The 23,848-nt window shown below is 36.3% G+C and overlaps 2 protein-coding genes across 4 annotated transcripts in view; both read right to left on the reverse strand.

Moving 5' to 3' along the window:
• LOC119189181 (dynein regulatory complex protein 9-like) overlaps positions 1-4,991 on the reverse strand; it is a 6,468-nt gene extending 1,477 nt beyond the window's left edge. Inside the window, exons 1-8 of the mRNA XM_037438221.1 lie at positions 4,729-4,991; positions 3,309-3,355; positions 2,661-2,731; positions 2,254-2,421; positions 1,731-1,877; positions 1,180-1,285; positions 553-747; positions 18-282 (exon numbers count right to left, since the gene is read on the reverse strand). Of these exons, the coding sequence (XP_037294118.1) occupies positions 18-282; positions 553-747; positions 1,180-1,285; positions 1,731-1,877; positions 2,254-2,417 (877 nt within the window). The 5' untranslated portion in view covers positions 2,418-2,421; positions 2,661-2,731; positions 3,309-3,355; positions 4,729-4,991. The remainder of the gene's footprint in view (positions 1-17; positions 283-552; positions 748-1,179; positions 1,286-1,730; positions 1,878-2,253; positions 2,422-2,660; positions 2,732-3,308; positions 3,356-4,728) is intronic.
• Positions 4,992-5,709: 718 nt separating this feature from the next.
• LOC115449941 (egl nine homolog 1) overlaps positions 5,710-23,848 on the reverse strand; it is a 57,414-nt gene continuing 39,275 nt past the window's right edge. For all 3 annotated transcript variants that reach the window (XM_037438166.1, XM_037438165.1, XM_030177836.2), the window contains 4 exons: positions 14,395-14,534; positions 13,693-13,809; positions 11,670-11,731; positions 5,710-8,420 (listed from right to left, as the gene is read on the reverse strand). In XM_037438166.1, coding sequence (XP_037294063.1) covers positions 8,389-8,420; positions 11,670-11,731; positions 13,693-13,809; positions 14,395-14,534 — 351 coding nt within the window. In that variant the 3' untranslated portion in view covers positions 5,710-8,388. The remainder of the gene's footprint in view (positions 8,421-11,669; positions 11,732-13,692; positions 13,810-14,394; positions 14,535-23,848) is intronic.

Genomic DNA, 23,848 nt, shown 5'->3' on the forward strand with positions numbered 1-23,848 from the left:
CAGCATAGCAGAGGTGCCATGCCATAAAATTAAACCTTTATAAATACTCAAGTTTATACTTAAATACTCAAGGGGATCCACAAATTTGTTTATACTCATGACTCTTTGTGGCAAAGAATTATTCATGATATAAGTAAAAGCAATAATAACCCTTTTCTCCAGTTCATGCCTTCTTTCTTCCATTTTCTCATGCTCGTGTTTTTTCTTTTGTATTTTTATTTCAAGTGCTTCTATATCTTTGTCGTATTTGTTCATCCAAGACTCAATTTTCTGAAGTGTCTCCTAAAATAAAGAAAATAAAAATTTATTACATGATTTTCTTGACTCTCGATCTAACGGAAGTAAAGTATTGCCCATGTACTTCTAGCTGCCGTTACACTAATCACCACATATTATAAGACTTGTCGCAAGTCCTCCAAGCTTCAAAATTAGCAGAAGTCAGCTTGCCGTGTTTACACGGTAAAAATTGCTTACGAAAATCAACTTCTGCAAGCTTTAGTGTTAATCTAAACTTCACTTCACTCCACTTAAAGCTCAACAGATCCCCCTCACATTGATATTAATATTAATAAGCATCTCGACTTCCGTGTGGACTCTCTGCTCGCGGTCGATGGTCTGTTTGTAGTACTCTATCGCGTCGGATGGTCCCATTTCTACGTAGGCAATCTTCTGTGCGTGTTGTTCGGAGCGTGCTTGCTGCCAGTTATCTACGTACCGACCTCGGATCTCGGCGTTCAGAGCTGCGTCCTAGAATAATCAATAAAGATGTTCAGCGTGGCGTCGTTCTTTTTTCTATATGAGCTCGTTAAAGTGTGTTCACTGCATCTAATAAGTGGAGTCCCCACTCCGATTGACTGATGAGAGATATTTATTCCACACCAGTCGACTCAATTATGTTGGGATATTTGAAACCGGATAGACACGATCGCATCCTGGATCGTGACAAACGTAGGCCATCATGGTGGATTTTACACTGTTTGAACGATAGTCGCTGTACGGGCGGATACAAGTCATCTACCTATTTTTTAAAGTACAGTATAGCGTCGTCAGATGCATTATTATCACTGAATGTTTAGCCCTGACCTATGTAAGCATCCAAATATCGAATTTATAAGTAGTTTCAGTAATAGAACAATTTATAAATGAATGACAAGCAATAACTACCACAGCTATAATTACCTCAACTTGTGTCTTCAGATTGTCTATGACGGCATCAGTGTCGTATGTTACCGACTTGATGTGATTACGTTGCTGTCTCAGCTGCCTCATTAGATCACGGCGAGTGCTGTAATGTAAAAGATTTTTGGCTAACCGCCGTTTCCCATAAATGAACCCAATCTCAATCCTCAATACGATTCCGAGAATTACCCAATCAAAATAACTCATTTGTAAGCACGTAAAAATACTTCGTTCTGATTGGTCCATTTTTGAGAAAAATCGAAAATAGGGATTGGGATCGTAGGTCACATATTCCTACGGCACCGACTAAGAATAGAAACAAAAAATATAAGCTAAATCATCGTAAAAATGGGAAGGATGTTTTTGTATTTGGTACAATTGTTGAGTCTGCTGCAATTTTCCCGAAAAGCAAAGTAAAGCATTGGATCGTACCTATTAAAGTTGTCCATTCCACATATTTAACTTTCACGTTCGTTGCCTTCGAATTGTAATATTCCGATTAAATTGATTAAATGACGAATTATGATAGTTCCATAAAATTGTTTTCTTACATTCTATTCCTAGTTTCCTCTTCAGCGAGTGAGACACGCCTGTTGTACAAATCTAATATCGCTTGGTTTTTATCTTGCAGCGCTCGCCAGCTCCGATTCATGGAGAGGTCCAAGTACGTTGAAAGAAGAACGTCGGTCACGTATTTCCTGAGAACCAAGGTATGTGTGCGTTCTAATTGATGGAAGCTATTTTGTACCTTTTTGTTTTAAGGCAAAATCTTCGTTGTCTTTTATAAGATAGCAAGTCACACAATGGGACCTATATTAAAATTGTCTTCCTTTCGCTGGATACTGCTTTTCTCATTACTAGACACTAAACATTTGGACTACACGCTGAAAACCAAGGCGTTATAACTTTCCCATACGAGACTGACCACACCAGGCGGCACCGCGCAGGGGTGGCTATGGACGAAGACTACGACACTTCTATCAGAGGAAGCTGGCAGTCTCACCAACGTCTAGTTAGTTTAGTTTTTAGCTGTTATAACTGTGGCCTGCGGTAATATATTGGTTTGTTACTGACTTATCATTATCGAGTTTATCGAGCTTGTAGTTGTTGGCGTCGAGGTTGGAGCGGTTGATACCGTCCAGCTCGTCTTGTACCGCGGGCTGCATCACGGAGTACTTGACGGCCCGTAACTTGTCTATGTCCGTGTTTGTTTTGTCACGCGCATTTCGTTGTTGCATTCCGCTGGTAGAATAGAGGATAAATTAGGTTGGCAGCTGTTGATGGTATTTGGGTTTTGATGGTGTTACCAAATTTTTACATTACACAAGCTTCGCTATTTACTGAAAATACCTAAGTTTTTTTTATTATACTAAAAGATAGTGACGAATAAATTGCGAGCCACTTTGGCACATAATGTAAATTTTACGAGGTGTGAATTATAACACCAAAATTTTACAATCTACATAAAAAACGAATCGTACCCAAAATTCTTAATTCTGTTATGGCATCTTCCAGAATAGTCGCAAACATTGAAGACTGGAAGTAATGCAAACTGTAAGGAAGAGAAATGAGTTTAGTTGGCATAAGACATTTTTTAGTCTAGTTTAAGTTAGCCTAGATAGCCAGGTACTTAGATCTATTATAAATTTAAAAAAAAAGTCCTCGGGTTTCTTCTCCTCCTTCTCTTCTTCAAGTTCATATCTACTGCCTCGGTGGCATAAATATACTGTGTGCGGAACGAATCTAGTACATTTACTGACTCTCTACTCTGAGATGGGCATAGTAATATTTGCTGTTCTGCTCAGTGTGCAATTCGTGCCCGATATTACGATAGGCTCACTCTCTATCATATCATCCTACGGAACACACGAAATGCGAGCCCAGGTTGCACCTCTGCCAGTTATAAAGGTGTGATTGTGTTTGTGGGAACAGCCAAGGCAAATTAAGTCGTAAAAGATAATGGCGTAGAAACATTACCTAATCATTCATCATTGAGACCAAAAGGATTTGCTAATCTTGCATCCCGTTTCTTCCGTCAGGTCGATTAACGAACATAAAGTATTGAGGTGTGTTGCAATATATTTAGTTATATCAGATTATATTTAACTTTAATATAGATGTATACAAACCCATATTTGTTTGGTATGGGAGATGTAGCATCCGATTCGGCATAGGCCTGTAAAAAACCGATTTATATAATTGATTGTGTCAACTCCAATAAATTATTAGAAGAATCCGTATCAATAGCCCTTATGGTTTTAGAAATCAGATAAGTAATTTTATCACCTTTGCAGCTTTGAAATGCCTTTCTCCTTACAAAAGTCCCTGAATCACTATAGCGATTCATAGAGCCACTTGTACGGAGCCATCTTTTTAAAGAAACTGATTAAAAATCTATTTTTTTCCCATGGGAACAAATTACTGGGATAAAAGAAGACAATATTATGTTAATCTCATTATAAATAAAACTTATTAAATAAATAATAGATAGATAAATAATATTATTTAGATTACATTACTTATATTATAAATACGAGTTAGTGAAAATGTTTAGATGTTTGTTTGCAGTAAACGCAGAAACAGTTGAATACATTTAGATGAAACCAGGTTCACAGGTAGACTATGTCCTGGATTAACACATAGGCTACTTTTGACCCCTGTAATTTGTTCCTGTGTGAAATAATGGCGTTTATTAATAGATGGTGCTGGCGTCGTATTATTTTAGGGACTTTTTACGCGGGCAAAGCCGTGAGCAACAGCTAGTCTGATATAAAATCATTTAATTGGACAGTAAATAATATTGTTTTTATAACATTTAAAAATAAACATAGTATGAGAATCAAAGATTGTTTCAAAGTGCCATCGTATCTATGATGCATCCAATTTTATTTGATTTATGATATCAAAAATCCTTAAATATATGTTATTATTACATGTCTGCATGCTCGTTTAGGATGCGTCTCCTAATTGAGTGATCATATTTAATGATTAATCTGTTAGTCTACCTACACCCTGAACAATGTTGCCTCAATAATATTTTGTTGCAAAAATAGTTTAGTGAGGTCATTGGTTGCAACGACTTGGCTGCAAGAACCAATAAGAACAATACAGCTGTAGACTTCGATTTATTTGATATAACTCCTAAACGCCTTAAGCGGATTTAAGTGCCTTTATTTTGAAAGAGGCACTACTATGATAACTGCTAGATGCTATTAATTATAAATAAAGTGTCACATATATTTCTTCCCTCTTTCAAAGTAGATCAATATTCATTAGTGAGAACTTATAATTAGCCTTTAGTTCCCTATAAATGTACTGTGCATGTATTAGCTATTAGATTTCGGAAAATTTTAAAATAAAATAAAAAATTATATTATAATATTTTAGTCCTTTGGATATTTAATTATCGCCGACTATATGCTTTGAATTTACTCCCGTATACTTAGTGTAGAAAACTTTTAAAGCTAGAGCTCTTTAAAAGCAAACTACGAAAATACCTTCGTACGGTATTTTTTGACACAATTCCAATCAATGCGTAGTATTACTTACATAATTTCTATTTCGTACTTCACTGCTCTCCGTTGAGTCTCGATTGGCGAAGCCTCGCCGCCATTTTTCTTCCACGCCATTGTCCGACGTTCTTCCAGAAGGTGGGTAGAACGACATTTTATCGCCAAAGAAACGTCAAAATATAAAATCCGTTAAAAATTAAACACTTAAAAAATTATAATGATTTATCAAAATAATACCATAGACTTTATGAAATCACGATTAAATTATTTGTCATTTTGACTGACATTATTTCAAATATTTTAAAATTATTCTTTACGCCAGAGGTAAGTATTTAACAGTCTTACTTATAAACTTTTTTTGGCGTTAAAAGATGGTTAAGAATTGCTTAAGGTGTCAAAAACGTCAACGGTTCCTAGTTTAACCCTTATTAAGAGGTAAGATGACGGGTTTTGAATTACAGCTGATCGGGTTAATTTGTGTTCTAAGTGAGACTGTATATGTTGTAGTATTTTTATAACTGAATTAATGTTGTGGATTAACTCCAGGAATACCACCTAAGATAGTATGGTCACGTGTTAAAAAACCACAGGAGTATGTCAGTCGCAAATGCCTGTGCCTCAACGTACCCGCGGACGGCACAAGCGTGTGCTTGACGTTCTCCGAGAAGATATGAGAGTCAATGGTCTCACTGAGCAGGATGCAAAAGACCAGGCGAAATGTAAGGATCACAGTAGGATGGCGGACCCATGCACTTAGGCTGCGATAACGCCAAGGAGAAGAAGAGTATTTTTATAACTTAATCATAATGTTTGTTTTTTGCATTTGGCCGAACTACACTACCTTTAATTTTTTTTCAAATAGCCAATCCAACATATTTTTTTTCTTCGTCACGCGGAATGTACTACTCGTAGTGTTTTCCAAGGGTTTTCATTGTAAACAGATAACGTGTTTTTCTCAAAATACTAGCTTTATAAAACAGGATCAAGGATATCTTAAACTATAAATAAAAGAATTCCATTTCAAATGTAAACTTTAATACGAGGCTCTGTCCTATAATGCGCCGCAAACAAAACAATTTTGGTCTAAATATTAAAACGGACAGAACTACAAACGTTGCAAATACAAAATCATAATTAACAAGTAACATCACACAAGTTAAAAGTATTATTTTTACACAATCCTTTATACTTACGATACTAATTAAAATACGACAGATGTATGCTTAATTTAATTATATCTAACTGTATAAAATTCAATACTATATACTTTTTACACTCCACTTCGCGGTAAGTATTTCGCTCAGTTACACTTATTTACACCAATTTGTATTTTATTTCTCGTTTGAGGTAATTATTTTATATTTCCAATCAGTCGTTTAAAAACGTTTGAGATTTGTGACTTTCTACACAGGAAATGTCAAGCTGTGATAATGTTGAGTAGGACATACAAGAGGCGGTACATTTGTCCGGGACATGACGTCAAAATGTAAGAGTGGCTCAAAATTATATATTGTACTACTTCAAATTTTATGTCGCGGCAGTCGCATTACTTATTCTTCGTCTCTGATAAACTGTAGGACGAGGACAGTGAGGTAGAGAACCGCATGCTACAAATTACAGTAGGACGTTATTTTACAATGGGCATTAAGTTACTGCGTTTCAAGTCGCGAGCGAGAGGGAAACATTTTGAGGGTTAACATTACAAAATACTGTAAGATACGCATTGAAGCGCCGAGCCTCACTACGCCTCGCCTCATTTGAAGTAGGACGTTGTACCGGCTCAATGCTAAAAAGAGGCTACTCTTACAAACTCTTTTTTATGTCATGTCCTACACAACTCTAAGCTGTGAGTACATCATGGACTTTGACGTATAAAAAGGCGGGAAATGACAAAGTGGCAGTATATTTAACAAATGACGTCTCTCTCGAAATATTATGAGAAATAATATTAAATATAGTATAATTATAATGCATTACATGCCTTATATATAAAATAGAGGTTTAATAAGAAAGCGAATAATTTGATAGCTCGTAGATAGTTCGAAAGCATTTCTCTCATAATATTCGAAGTAACAAATGACATCGCCTTTACTCAAACATGATAAGATAGAAAATCCTCAATCATAATTTCTTTCCCATTATATATACAAAACGGTGTGAAATACAAAGTAGATAAATAAATTATAATAATAATGTACATGTCGATGAATCTCATATACACGTTTCGAATAGTATTCAGTCTTAAACCATTCTCACTGTTCACTGCATTGATGCGATGACAAACCAAAAAGGTTACCTCTAATAGACACTGCCAGCAAAATTATTAACCAAAACTGCAGAAAAATCTCGGATTCTAAAACGGAGCTACTATGATGCCGCTTCAAATCACAAAATATTCCATACTGTGACTGAATGACTTTTATTTACAGAGGCTATTTTAGGGGTATACGCCTGGAGCCTCGCCCATATAGGAACCTCGGAGGACCTTTTTAGTATCATATGAGCGAAACAGAAAATTAAGAAACTTTTTAGGTCCATCCAGGTTCTCACGTCGGGTAAAGCCACTGTCTATTTGAGGTAATCCACGCAAACAACCATTAAGTAGACAATAAAAAAAAACATAATCACGCTTTCTAAGCTATATGGATATAAAATGCGAGTTATAAGTTACATTTCATAACATTATTTGGATTTCACTTCTTCAAAGTAAAAACGAACTAAAGAGTAGGTTTATATGGCTTGTTACAATGCAAGTATACACCTTGCTTAATAATTGGTGCTTGTATTTTCGACATGCATTTTCATTTCATATTGCTTATTTAAATAAGGTTCAGATTGACATGATGTACCTTACTAATTAGATTGATTTTCTTTTCTATTGATTTTGATAAATCCATGTTCACAAAAAGCACCAACAAAAGGCGTAACATTAACTAACCAGACAGAACATAATCTAGTAGTGTGATATAACGGTATAATACTATTCAGGCTTAAAAATATAAATACAAATTGAGTTTGGATTAAAATAAAAATAAAACATTGACGTCAGGAAATAGTCAAAAAAGGATCGTGAAATACGAATGACATAAAAGAGGGCGCTGTAGTCAAAGTTCTTGTATTGACCAATAGGAATCATCAACTTGATCTATGTTAGTTCCCATTTTGGCCACACATATTATGATCCTTATGAGACTAATAAATTTGTCAATTCATTGCAAAAAATTAGATTAGACTTGAGCTATATCAAGTATTTTTAATAACAGTAATTAATTGGCAGATGAGGGCTGTGTAGTTGTGTTTAGAATTAGTATCAAAATCTATTAACATCTATAAATATAGCTTTAATTGACCGAAGTAGGTTTTGACTATTCGGGAAATGAAATCTTGAGTTCGTTACATAAGGTTGAAATTGTTTTATGTATTTTTTTAGACGACGTGACGTCATTTATTGATACAAATACCAACCGCCATCGCCTTAGTTATTGGATTATGATTGATAAAATATGCTTACAAAAATTTTATACAAATTTGGAAAACATCGCGCTGTGAGATATTATCTTTTGACTTTACTAGTTCTAGGACTGATTGCTTCGTATCGCTGCGTGGTCGCGGCGGCTTCGACCGGGACTGCAGCGGCTTGGATTAGGGCCGTGGCGGCTTGGATCCGGGCCATGCAAGCCACGTGACGTCACGTGCATCACTTGCTTGACGACGGCTGCCCGCGTTTTTCTGAAGATAATAAAATATGTTTCAAGTTATTTTTGTGACATTATCAATATTACTAATGAGGTGATTACAAATTTGGAAATAAAATGATTTTACGGATTTTATCGCGATTATTTATATTATATTTTCACTAGACGTTTCGAAGACTTTACGCTTTAATGGTCACGGGGCGGACTGATGGATAAAATCCGTAAATAGTTTTATTTCAATGTCTAACATTCGCTTAAACATAAGAAATTATTATAAATAGTTTTTAATTAGATGATAGCGAACTAAAACTATGACATCTGGTAACCAGTGTACTAAATAATGATTCGAAAAAACCGCATCTATTTGGGATTGAAATCTTCGGCCAATATCGACATTGGCTCCTATAACCCAACTCAGTTTCACTCTGAAGTGGGAAGTCAATTGAAACGTTGTCAAATAAAGTCACCGCCCTAAGATCCTCGCTATTTCATACACACATGTCAATGTTATTTGAAAGTTGGATCTTGGCAGAGATTACTTCAAATTATCGATTTTAAGATCCAGTATCAAACAGCACCGAATCAGCTGATTACGGGCGTTTTAATAACACCACAAGTTCATGGTATCATTGAGTATTTTAAATAAGAACACAATCATGCCTTTCATCCCCGAAAAGGTAGGCAGAGGCGCAACTGCTGCACTAACGTTTCGTTGTGCGTATTTCCTTTGTGATAGGGGGCGAGCCTATCTCCATATCGGGCACAAATGTCAGACTCCGGGCTGATACTGAGTAGAAAAAACCCAATATCACTTTGCCCGACTCAGTGATCGAACACGAGACTTCGGCACTGCAGTCGTACCGTAACACAACTACGCCATCAAGAAGGTATAATTTCTAAATAAGTATTTACTTAAATCCAGAGATTGGATTATCGACTCGACCCACAGTCACAACCTATCGTTTTCATTGGAAATCATGGTAAATTTTAACCACTTTCAGTAAAGTTTTTAATCTTCATTACTAACATATCTTATCACACGCAATATCTAAACGCAACAATAAAATGTGCGTACACAACATAAATAAACAATAATTGTACAATTTTCCTCGTTGCGAATAGCGTTTTGCAACAGTTCTATAATCCTATATATAGTGCAGGTGCATCAGTGCGTGCGTTTTCCTCCTTTCAATGATGCGGGGCTTACCCCGTACATTCGCGATGCTATTTCTATAATTGCTGAATGACATAACAGAAATAATTTTGACCAGCCTTGAGTGTAGCCTTAGCTTTTCCTAATGGCTGTAAAGGTGCGTACATACTGCGGGAGTATCTATCAGTGGCGACGGGTGAAAATTTTCAAAAGGTAACCCAAGGCAATATATGGCCTTAGATAACAAATCGCGGCTAATTTAACAGAAAACAAAACTAATATAGTCGTAAATAAACCTAAAAGGGAAGCCGGTAGGAATCGGCTTGTAAGGACGCTTCGCCACTGGTATCTATACTAATATTGTAAAAAGTAAAGTTTTTTTTTGAACATCACTTACGTTTGTTAACCTGACAAGGATCGGCTAATACAAACACTCCGAAATTTCGGATGAGAGCTTTAGGCGCTCGCAACCCTTGAAAATTAACAGACCATTCTGAGGGCAAACCACTGACGGGTTACGAACCTCGGCTGAGAACGGTCACTGTAAGAGGATGTCTCATCCTCCTCTCAACAATTAGGAGAGTGGTATGTTTTGATGTATTGAGTAATCTCTACTGATCAGAATGTGAAAATTCTTTCAATAGGAAGGAACGTTTTCTTTGAGCGTTATAGGCTATTTTTGAACCCCACAGGTGATACGGGCGAAGCCGCATGCAGGAGCCATACATAATATGTGTAAGTGCATGTGAATCAATGGCGAAAGGCCCATGTAACCCGATTTCTATCGGTTTCGCTTATTTGTAATAAGAATTATTTACTCATAATTACATAAACCTCCAAAAGTAATATAATGTACCTCCTGCTGGATACAGCCCCATATATCAATGATTAAATAATATTTTAAAAAGCCCTTTAAAGTATCTTATTTGCCAGCTTTTAGTATAGAAGACTTTACTTCATTACCTAAAATATCAATTTTCAATTTAGTCATAAACCATAAATAAGAGACTCGATCTAATTGGTCGCTTTTCTTCGAGAACATTCCAAATGATAGAAATCGAAAATATGTTATCATTCGCATTTTATATTGTAACATCTAATCTAACACAAAGAGCATACTTATTACGGATAGAATAAAATTTTCGCCAATCGATAAATCAAACAATGCATTCGTTGTGCGCACGCGCATCGTCCGTGCAAAATATTTATAATTATTCATACGTTTTATTATACGGCTGCGGTCGACTCATTATCACATCTTACTCATTGCTGTACATTCATTGTTTTGTTTCGACAAGTTGTTAAAGAAATAATATATATGTATATATACATAATATATATTACGAAAATTTATGTACGAAAGTACTGTAAAGAACCAAAGTTATTGGTAAATACAATTTTACTACATTATTTATAAGCCTTTTAACCGTGGCAAAAGTAGTACGAGAGGATCCCGTTAGATGTCGCTCTGTTAAATCTGGCTCTAGATTAAAGCAAGATGTTTCCCGTTATTAATATTTAAAATGTGAAAGTTTTCAATAAAAGAATCCCGTGAGTTGATCGGAATTGGGGTTTCTGATAATTTATGGCATCCTAGGATTAAATATATTGCGTATTTGTTTTATGACGAGCGTCGACTAGGCTCGCTAAGTCGAGGTGCATTATCTCGCCTACACATGTTATTTTACTCATGTCAATATAGATGCAATTTTGTGATTTTTTTTTGTATGATGTACGAAGTAAACGTAGAAACTGCCAAACGGATTTGGATGAAATGCAACACACGGATAGACATTAGACGTCTTGGATTACCATATAGACTTTTTATCTCGGGAATTTATAAAATGATGGCGTCGTACAGAAGGCGCTGTGGATTCTACAGTAACCTAGAGACTTTTATAGCGGAAAAGGTTTTTCAAGAAGTAAAACCGCGAGTAACACTATTTTCTTATAGAACGTCTTCCATTAGAAACACGCCGCGGCGGGTCGAGCCGAACCATCACGTATTCAAAAAAAAAGCGTTTCGATTCGACGTGCTTGAGTTTTGATCTAGTCGACGCCGCGCTTTACCTCTCTATGTCGTATGTAATATGATAATATATAATATTATGTAATATAAAGTATACTCACTGTAGTTTCTCAACGCCTTTTCCCTTTCCTGTGCATCAAAATACCATAGGGTGATGGCGTATCTGGAAAAGAAACATCAACATTTAATAAGTATACTCAAAATTGCTATCTTATTTAATATTAAAGGAAAACGACACTAATAATAGGAAACTAAAATCTTGACTAGCTAATTTCATGGTGTCAACATATCTTGACCGTGCGCGCGCGCATCTTAAAATTTTAATCTCATAATTTTTCCTAAGAAGCGTTGGCTTGACGTACTCCGGGAAGATATGAGCGTCAATGGTCTCACTGAGCAGGATGAAAAGACCGGACAACATGGAAGGAGTGCAGTAGGAAGGCGGACCCTGGCACCTAGGCTGCGATAACGCCAAGCAGAAGTAGATTTTTCCCTAATGCGCCAAAAGAAATATAACTTCAAATAGTTGTTTACGTAAGCGCCTACACACATAAATATATACTATGCTGCCGTGATTTAAAGTTTAATAACTTCATGACACATGTGTGACATCAGTCGTATTGATAAATAAACAACTTCCCTCGACAATTATCTGATTTAATGTTTTGTTGATATCATTAAATTGTTTGATGTAATAGTGTAAACAGTCAAGTCATTAATAAGGTTGGCATTAAGTTATGTTAAATAATACAATCAACAGGTCGACGGTTAGTGGAACGACCTAGGTACCGCTGGAGGGATATGAGAGATGACCTGCGCCCGCTTCAAATCAGTAAATGGAGAGCTAGTACCGCACAGAAAAAGTTTCAGACGTCTGTTTCCGGGGCCAAGAGCTTCAAGCCAGCAACTGAGCTAGCACCGGACAGAAAAAGTTGGACGACTGTTTCGCAGGCCAAGAACTTCAAGCCAGTATCTGAGCTGGCACCGGACAGAAAAAGTTGGACGACTGTTTCGGAGGCCAAGAGCTTCAAGCCAGTAACTGAGCTGGCACCGGACAGAAAAAGTTGGACGACTGTTTCGGAGGCCATAACCATTTGGGTCGCTGGGCAAGTGGAATTAGTAATTTTTTAACAAATAAGTATAAGTAAAATTGTTGGACAGTTTACAGTTACAATATGTATAACTGCGTAATTTAATTCATAATTACTTGACTCGCTAGTTACTTAAAATGTACTTAAGTAGTTTAAATTTCTTTATAATCTAAGAATGGATTTGTGTTGTGGACCGTTGTTTAATTTACAATTAATATGTGGACAATAGTGTGGATTGTACCATCATTAGAAATTAATTAATAAGTTTTTTAGATTTATAGATTTTGTTTTTTGTGTGAAATATGTTTTAATAAAAAATTATACCACCTTCAAAAACCACTGAAACGCAAAAAAATATTTAACATCACCTACATATATACTAGACCCTTATTCTGTATGATAGTGTAAGCGCGTAACGCGGCCGTGTCATGTTATCTTCGAGAAATGTGCGTGGAATGGTATTCTGTAAGCCAAATCTCTATAGTCCTAAACATGACGCGTTGTGTTGCGTGCTTGTTACGCACTGTCAAAATAAAGTGTGAGATAGATAATAAGGGCCCTGGTCAGCAATATTGGAGTCGGTGTTTAAATTGCGCCTTTTTCCATAAAGGATCCTAATCACTTTTTTATTCCATCGTGCAAATCGAGCTTTGAATAATGTTTTTAATATCAATTTGTTAGACGTCGGTGCCTACCGGGGTATTTTCTCGGAACCCCTATCTGAAGCCGCTATACTTATTTATAATTTTATTAGTAATTTAGAATAGAAAGATAATGTTTAGGGTATGATGGGGCTGGCATGGTGGAAATGTCACTAAAAGTCTCTAAAATAAAAAAGAATAAAAAAAAAACGTGCAAATCGACCAATCAGAACAAAGTTTTTTGACATGCGTACAAACGACTTATTTTAATTGGTTCATTCAGGGGATCGAAGATTAAGATAGGGATCGTATATTGAAAACTACCGTCAACCTGTTATAATTTTGTCGAAATTTCTATACACCAAGTACCATAAACAACGTAATCTAAGTACCTCGTGCTGTAGGCGGGCTGGACTTCATGCGGGTTCCGCCTGTCTGACCAGAAGAACAGCATCCTGTCGAAGATCGGCGCTATGTCGGCCACCTGGTTAGTGTCTTCAGGGAACACCCTGGAATAACAAAGAACATTGACGTATAGAAAAATTTAAATGTCCATCACTCCTGTTCAAGAATGTCTTGGACATAAGGGGTGGAACTATTTATATTGCAATATTATAGAGGCCGCTTTTGTCAGGTCCGCTTGGTAATCTTTAGAGAGGGGTATGTTCAGTAATGGGCTTCTTGTAGCCGATGATGACTCTGAGTCTTCTTACGCAAGCAACGTTATTGCCTGGTGACGTGACGATTTCGTAAGAGCATCTCTTTCTATTAACTGTATGGAATTCCCTCTTTTTTATGATGTTTACGGTTCTTTCGGATAACGAATTGCTGCTGGCAGTAGGATATATTTTATATCCACCCATCGCACGCAAGTTTCTCGTGTTCTGGGGTCAGTCTTTGTATATCCTGTTCGAACAGGCCGGCATAATTGTGTCGACCTGCCGAGAGTTAATCATCTCTCATCAGTCAACATTCTATTGGCCCCTACTCCAATTACAATCAGGTGCAGTGGGGCCAAATATCCACACTCGTATAAAAATAGCCTAGATTTAGACACTACTCTATTGGATACGAGTTCAAAGAGCATTTCCTACCTGAGCAGCCCGCCGCACCTCTTGACGTCCCAGTCCAGATTCAAGTAATAGATCGCGGTGATGCACCTGCCGTCCTTGTTGGGGTTGTCCACGTGCTTCACGTAGTGGCTGCCGGAGCCGGGGTAGCACGCCACCATCGCCTGTGGACAACACCGTGTATTCATAACTCATGCTCTTTATGAAACGAATATAAAAGTAGGAATTCGTTGTATTTTTTTGTTTATGGTTGTTTAGTCTTTAATTATGGCACGAGATGAAGAATGCAGTGGACGCCCCGCAGTACTTTGTAATTAATTAAAATTTGTGTTTATGGGCGGTCGTATCGAGTACCAACAGGGCAGCGGCATGTTTCTCTCACCACTTAAAAGCAAGAATAATTGTTGTTCGATTTAATTTGTTATAAACAACTGTACAACATAGTAGTTAGGTTATATTTTTAAGAATATCAAGAAAGATTTCACTAGATTTTTTTGACATTAAGGCTTCCCACGTGACAGTGACAAAAAGTATTTCTTTGTTGTCCTAAGTCAATTTATTTATATTTTACAAAAGAAAATTGACTATAGCATGTTTTATGTGTATACAAATTAAAACGTTGTATTTCCAAGAAAAAGCATTACTGTGTATGAAACAAACATTAAATTTCGTTATCTATTTTCTCAATATATTCAAAAAAAGCGATCAAAACAGTACTTCGTACGCATCTCACGAACCAGCCATTATCACGTCACGTTTGCACGAAGTGTGAATGTACGCCTAGCCGGGTGGTCCTAGGAGCGAATATTCGGCACTCGACTTTCTATTTTGCGTTCTGATGAACTTATTTATACACATATCGACGGCTGGTAAGCTTATTGATTTATGTGAAACTTTTAATATTGGATAGCCCGATTCTTCTTAAAAAGTTCTAAAATATCTACATATATAAAATTGAATCCTTATTTCCCTTGGTCACGCCATCACGCATGAACGGCTGGACCGACTTCATTATTTTTCTTTTGTTGTGTTTGTTATTATCAGTTGAAGGTGCTTATGAAAGAAAAAATTACGCGGAAAATTAGTTAATTTAAAAAAAAACTTAACGAAAATGTTAATTTTATATAACTTTTAGCGATTGACAGAATGCGCGCTGCAAATTCATAGCATAACATAAATTTTAATCTTAAATGCGTTATAAATTATCACACAGAAAAGACATTAGTATTTGTTTACATTATTTGTTAATTTAATACCTATTTTTTACCATTTCTATACAACCCTACAAAAATACATCCACTAAACATAGTGTATAGTATGTCACCATACGATAATCGTGTTTCAAAACTTACACACGTCGTCATACTGTTTAGTTGCAACATATCACGAGTCTACTGTAGGGGGTGTCGCAAACGCTAGGAATTTGGTGACGCAACGACAATTTAGAGAGGAGTGAATATTCTTCGTTAGATGAACATACATTATTTCAAGGAAAAGTAGTTTATAACAAAGGAATGGTATTTTTATTGCTTTGAATGACGAGACGAGCTTGCCGTTCTCCTGATGGTAAGCGATACGACCGCCCATAAGCAGTAGAAACACCATCCAACACCTTGAATTACAAAGAATTGTCTGGCATTCCGCTGCGTTCGCCATCCTGAGATATGAGATGTTAAGTCTCATTATATCCCGTAGCTACACTGGCTACAATGTCCTGCAAACCGGAACATAACAGTGTTTACACACTGCAGCTTTGCGGCAGAAAAAGACATTGCGGTGGTGACTACCCAGGCGGACTCTCAAATATGAGAGACCTACCAGTGTAATTTTATATGAGAAGATTGGTTTGATATCTCTATTGTATACAATTACAGTTGAAAAGTTATACTTCTTTAACTTATTGTATATTCATATTCCTTTTCTTGCGATATTGTGATCTTTAAATCTTGTAACCAGAACGATAAAAATGACCATTTTGAAGTTAAAAATAATTCCTTATCACAGATTTACTTTTAGCATCATAAACATAAATTTATCTTCAACGTATTCCAATATTATAGAAACTACGTATTATTTTGAATTGGGACAAATTGTTCTGAAATCACAATTATATTCGCTGAATATTGTTCAATTGTCGGATATATCTTTTTAGCACAAATGAAACTTTAATGTATATGTCAAATGTGGATAATAAGCTAGGAACATTACAGCTGTCAGTTCTGCATTAAATGTGATACGTAACGGTCGATATTGTTTTGTTGAGCATCATTCCCGAGTTTGTAACGGTCTTACGTCGGAAATATTACAGAAACGACTTTAAATTACTGGTGGTAGGCCTCTCATATGTGAGAGTCCGCCTGGGTCGATACCACCGCAATGTCTATTTCTGCCGCCAAGCGACAGTGTGTAGTCATTGTTGTGTTCCGGTTTGAAGAACATTGTAGCCAGTGTACTGGACTTAATGAGACTTAACATCTCACGTCCCAGGATGGCGAGCGCAGTGGAATACCAAACAATATTTTGTATATCAAGGTGTTGGATGGTGTTTCTACTGTTTATGGGCGGTCGTATCGCTTACCATCAGGCAAGGTCGTCTCGTCATTCACAGTACTAAAAAAAAATACTAGTCACAATTATTTTTGACCCGAGCTGGGATTCGAAGCCAGGACCTTAGCGCGGTGGTCGTACTCGTACCGTGTACGGAATACTACTAGACCACCGTAGCTGTCAATAAATTTGGTAAGCAGTGGCTTGTTTGTGTCCCTCGTATCACCGAGTCCATGAGCAGCGGTGCATACCATGAGGCGAGCGGGGGGGGGGGCGCTACGTATCAAATAGCGGAAACTCGCTTCCCCCTCACACCTGTATCGAACAACAATGTAACAAACAGAGAAATAAAGACATATTAAAAAAAAAACCATCTGGCGAGCCGCTAGCTCGTCTGCCTATACTGGCATAATAAAAACAAAAGAATAATAACAAGCGATCACAATGCACACGCGACTTCTTGTGCTGCCCACCCTTTCAAGGATACATCATATTACGTGGCCATGAATATTAATATAATATTTTTTAAGTAGTCCAGACAGCATTTTGTCGCATTTTATTGATAATTGCATATATAAACATGATGAGATCATCCCGCGACACATTAGCACTGTACTTCGTGGCTCATTCATTATCAGATAACGGTTCGCTAACCTGGGATTGTATTCTCTATGACTTTAGAATCCTCAGTGAGTGGTTGTTCTAAAGGAGAGTCCGATATATTTAGTAAATATTTAATTAATTTGGATACAATCCATCTTTACCAATGTCCCTTGAGACTAGAATATGTTTCTGCATGGGTATGACATATTGTTATTTTATCCATGCGTTCAAAGTGACCTGATACATATGAAAAAACAAACTGTAAAACGAGAATAGAATAGAAATTATTTCGACTTATCTAAGACCTGGGGTTCCACTATCCATGTAATTAACGTTAACACTTAACGTTTAAAACCGTTTAAGCGAGTAGGATTGGATTTAGCTTTACGTCCTGTCGCTTTCCTTACGACAATTCTATCTGGAGGATCCAATCCTCGCTAAGGTATTTTATAAAAAGACATAGCATCGGATGGGTTCGGTTCATGACCTCCGTGTTACCATCCTTCATTAATCCATGATTCCTTGTTTCGAAACCTTGTGAAATCAAGGCGATTCTTCATAGAGAATTAGCGCCATAATCTTGAACGCGAGTCATGTCGCCAGCGTCTGCTGGGGCGATGAATTATTTATCACTTATTGATGATATATTTGTTTACAATACAGCCGCTCTTGAATTTTATACATCATTCACTTCTGTTACACTTCATTCCCCTCCCACTTTAAGGTAGTTCGGAGAAACATTTTAGAGTGGTTAAGTGGCACATCGACTGGCGACATGTTTGTCATCAATGAGCTACCAGTTAATCAGGAGATTATTAATGTTCTAGACAGAGGGTAGGTGAAACTGAAGTGCTCTGTGGTCAGCAGTGGACAAATACAACAAGCCTATATTATGATGAACAGCCTGGTTAATCGTATAAATTTCGTTTAAAGATTAAAATGTGTCCCCGCCTACCAATCACATAAAAATGGCCTCGATTATACTACCGTTATCATGTAAAGATACGTATCTAATATTTTTTTTCAAAATTTATTTCAAATACTTATTCTTAATCAGCATAAAGTCGTATCTGCTTTTTTTCCTCCGTATAAAAATTTATGTAGATACGTCATTTTCACTCATGGCGCTAATATAACTGTCCAGAACTTTAAAAAATAAAATCACATTTATAATCTACATGTCCCGTCTTTATAATATTACTATTGTCGTATATTATACATCGGATCGGTATGTAATGATCACTGCGTTACGCGGAATGATAAACGCATTGCGAATTCTTAGCCGCGCCCAACACGTACGCGATAGCATCGCGTATGAGTTATTTAGGGCTGTCATAAACGGGTTTTTATACGGAATAATAAAATAATAAAAATCTTTATTAATCACGTACGCGTACATACTTGTGCCTATGACAAGGTTTACATGAGATTATTTACTTGAAAGTTTATTGTTTAACTATGAACATTTTATGTTAATGATAATGTTGAAAAGACAAGTGACAAGCGACGGCCGGCAGTCAGGGATCTCGAGAGACTACGTTGGTGTGTGACTGTTATTAGGATTTTAGAGATTGAGTAATTTATCATGTTATACATTTTTATAGTGAGATTTGCTCGCGGATCTATATTCAGCACTTTTTTCAATGTAAAATTTATACCCGGGATACTGCAATACCACGTATGTGTCAAAAAAAAGGTATCAATCTAAATTGGACGTTATTCGTCGCGTCGCTTTCCTTATTGCATTATCCTTGACGATGTGCCAATACCATGAAGAGGTAAGAATTTGAAAGAATAGCCCCGACATTCATCCTCGGGTTAGACAAAACAATCAAATGCGTATTTAGGTTCTGGTCGTGTGCCAGTAAGCGATAAGAAAAATCTTAGAGGCGTTCATAGTTATCTTCATAATAAAAAAGTAAATTCGAGTGACTTGTGTTCTTTTATGTTTAGCTTGCAGTTTTAAACGTTGGACAAGTAAAATCAGTTTAAAGTCCGTTTTAGTTCCATTTGTCGATTTGCGTGACAGCCCTACCTGTATCCCAGAACATCATTATCAAGTGGGTCAGATAAGAGCGCAGACATGATCTACTTTATGTTTCCTAATAGATTCAAATTTTATTGCTTACATTCATTGATTTTTATGGTTATTTTCCTTTAAAGGCTTCTCGAGTCTTACTTGCGAATACTATAAGGGCCGTATTAAAAGATGTAACTTAATTTCGCTCTGAAGTGCGATGTCAGCTGAGACGCTGTCAAATTAAAGTCGACATCTTAAGATCGTTGCTATTTAATAAACAGTTATTAAGGTTATAGCTTAAGGTCCATTTTTCATACATTTTGTTTCACCTTTAATCTGGGTAACTAAACAAGTATTGACAAGTAAAGAATTTAAATTCACGTCTAGTTAGTGATTAATTCTCGCAGTTGAAAGAAAAACGTAAAAATAATTAATATGCATGGATATTTCGGCCTTTAAAATTTCGTCGTATTAAATTTTATTAAGTCGCAGCATATGACGCTTTTGACAGCTGAGTATTATTTAATAAACGAAGTCGTATCAGTTGAAAACTAGGTCTTAAATGACAAGTTATTTTTAATTAACAGATCAATACATTGAATGTCTCTTCATTCATCTTTAGGACCACTTTAAAATTTGTTTTTTTTTGTTACGACAATGAAGAGACACTGTACTCAACGACTCAATATTACGATTAATAATAATAATACCAGCCCTGTATTATATACTTGCCCACTGCTGAGCACGGACCTCCTCTACTACTGAGAGGGAGGCCTTAGTCCACCACGCTGGCCTAGTGCGGATTGGTAGACTTTACACACCTTCGAAATACCTATAGAGAACTTCTCAGATGTGCAGGTTTCCTCACGATGTTTTCCTTCACCGTTAAAGCGAACGATAAATTCACAAAGAATACACACATGTTTTTTTTTTTTAGAAAAGTCAGAGGTTTGTGCCCTTAGGATTTGAACCTGCGGAGATTCGTCTCGGCAGTCCATTCCACACCCAACTAGGCTATCGCCGCTTATTATTAGTATTACGATTATCAACAAAATATTAAGGAAGTGTTCCATTTTCAAAACTTCTGTATCCATAACGGAATATTATAATAAAATAAAACTTGAGGATAACACAACTTGAAATTGATAAACATTTGCCAAAAAGGAATTTGCAAATATTAGACCTCTTAGCGAGCCAATTAGCCACAACTAGGTACCTAAGCATTTATTAATAAAACTTGACGCTCGGTTTTCCCCGCCAGACAACATTGCAATTATCAGATGTATTTACCCGTGTAAATGTTTTAAGATAAATACAGTTTCCATATGGAGACAGTTTACGTTCCGAGGTTTTGATGTTTGAAATACCTGTAAGCCTTGTAGTCGGCATAAGGTAAACGTTAATCTTTTTCAAGGTATCTCGTAAAATAAAATAAAAAAGGTGTAACGTCGACAATTCACTAGATTGCGGATAGTAGATATAGGTGGCGAAAGATGAAATTTTTCAAAAGGGAACTCAACACAACATGTAGGTACTAATATGCATGAACGCAGACAGCAAATCGTTCTAATGATAATAAGATTTTATATAAATTCTACAAGCCGGCAAGGACCGGGTTTTATGGATCCTTCGTCACTGGTAGAATGACAGTAAAAATTGCATATTAAGGCGTATAATTTCGTCATATTAAATTTTAAAGGCCGAAATATCCATGATTATTAATTATTTTTACGTTTTTCTTTCAACTGCGAGAACTAATCACTAACTAGACGTGAATTTAAATTCTTTACTTGCCAATACTTGTTTAGTTACCCAGATTAAAGGTGAAACAAAATGTATGAAAATGGACCTTGAGGTATCGCCTTAACTGTCCTGCTTTGTTTGTAAATTAATAGTATTATATACCTTTATAACTTTACATATGGCATGTGTTTATATACACATAAATATCTATTTGGAGCTTACGTATTTCAGTAGGCAGCTTTTGCAATGTTCTGTAAATCTTATGTAATATATTTCTTAAATAAAATGTGAAAGGTACATTTTATTAGGATCATTTCATTAGGATTACATTTACGAATAAAAGTAGACGCCAAAATTATAGACACTGTCCTATATTGCTGCAAATGGAACAAAGCAAAAAGCCGTACATACAAAAAATACGCATACAATAGACCAAAACATCAACATTCCGCCTCGCACAACGCGATATAGATTGCGACAGTGCGTCGGGCGGGCGCGTCTCTGTACGCACTACGCACCAATGCCACACATCCGGTGCGTAGCACGTGCGTCCCGGCGCCCGTCTACTAACTGGGACGCGACGTGCGTACGCGCTCATTTAAATACGTAACCGACATATTACTTTTTCATTCAACAATTTTTGAATATAGAAATTGTTGACGGTCAGTGTCTTTTTAAAAGGCAAAGTTTTTAGGGTTTTTTGTTTGACGTCACAGAATGCCTAGTCGGTTGGTAACTATTTTATATTATTTAAATTATATTATCGTTATTACTTATTATCATTGGAATGTGAAGTAGTAAATTTGAGGATAGAATTTTAATCAAACAGAATCATATTTAAGCTTTCATTGTTGCTACTGGCTAGGTCAGAGGTAAGATATAAAAAAAAATACATTTCTCAGATTTTAATAAATACCTTTCACATTTTATTTAAAAAATATATTACATAAGATTTACAGAATATTGCAAAAGCTTCCTACTGAAATACATAAACTCCATATCGATGTTTATGTGCAGAGAAAAACATGCCATAGACAAAATAGAATTTTATTATTTACGATACAGAAAAAATGCAGCTTTTACGCGCCATAATCTCATGATTTATGGCGTGAATATGTAAAATGTAGCAGTTGGGTAATGGACACAGAAAAACCAGGTCAGTAGGAGATAGCCTTATAATTGGGGTTATTGGCTCTGTTCTACTATTAGCTTCGTGCCTTTCGAGTGTAAAGTATAAGTTGCAAAAGGTCATCATTATTTACAACCTGTAGAGTCCCACTGCTGGCCATAGGCCTCTCTCACATCATGCCACCTTTGTCGGTTCCGAGCCAATCGCATCCAGGTTCAACCCGCGATCCTTACAAAAGGTGTAAAGTTGCGATTGGATAAAAGGTTTCTAGTATTTAGCTCATATGCGCCCTTCTCAGCTAAGAGAGTTTAGGCCTAGTTGATTATGATGGCATAGTGCAGGTTGACAGATATCACATGCCTTCGAAATTACAGTTCTGTGGATTTCTTGAATATAAACTTACCTTACTATTCAGTGATAAATAACAAAGAATACACTTGGAAAAATCAGAGGTGTGACTTTAATATTGAACCCGCGGACATTTCTCGACAGTCCGTTCCATTTTCAACTGGGCTATCGATTACTGCCCTAATTACCCAATGACAACCGTCCTAATTACCACCAACATAAAGCGTAATAATGATTAGCGTGATGCAATTAGACCACATACGTGACCGAACGTAAATACCGGTTGCGGTTTGCGTTCTTCATGAAAACACGCGACATGTTGAAAAAAAAAATAATAACAGCATTTAATTAAAGCATGTTTGTTTATTATGAATATGTAACTAGTTTAGCAATTACCACGTGAATAACCTCGGATTTAATATATTTTAAATGTCGATACGACGAATGTGCGCGATGGTCAGGAAAAAGGTTTAATGGCCTCAATGTTGTGGCAGGTGTGAATTTTATTGTTTTAGGATGTTTGGGCCGATGTCTGGGTCTTGGGGCAAATATTTATGAAAGGTCCGGCTTGAAGGACTAAACGTTTTTGAGCTGTAGTGCCCAGTGAAGTATTTGTTTCCAGTTTTATTTACACGCTCAAAAGTGAATGACGAAAGGTTAACGACTACTGTAAACATTTAGACGCAGCTTTAGTATAAAAAATCGTACCTAAAAAACGAATGCAACTGTAGTTAATAATCATTGTAGGTATATTGCAGTAAACAGACCATTCCTTTCTTTCCAAACATACGTAATGCGTATACGTAAATGACAGTAGTCATATATTAAAAATAACATCGAGGAAAACATTTTAAACACTTCATTGTCGGCAGTATTGAAATGTATCTAACCAAAAGAAAGTTCTTCGTTATCACACTGGAGACATACAAAAATATTGTAAACAAATAAAGTATGTATTACAATAAACAAAAGAAAACATTATCTACGATAAAACTTTCATAAGTCACAGACAACAGCGGGAGTCGGTAAACACACATTATAAACCTACTTTATTTTATAAATATAAAAAAACGTGATTAAGATATTTA

The sequence above is a fragment of the Manduca sexta genome, chromosome 13 (assembly GCF_014839805.1).
Source record: "Manduca sexta isolate Smith_Timp_Sample1 chromosome 13, JHU_Msex_v1.0, whole genome shotgun sequence".
Taxonomy (NCBI): Eukaryota; Metazoa; Arthropoda; class Insecta; order Lepidoptera; family Sphingidae; genus Manduca; species Manduca sexta.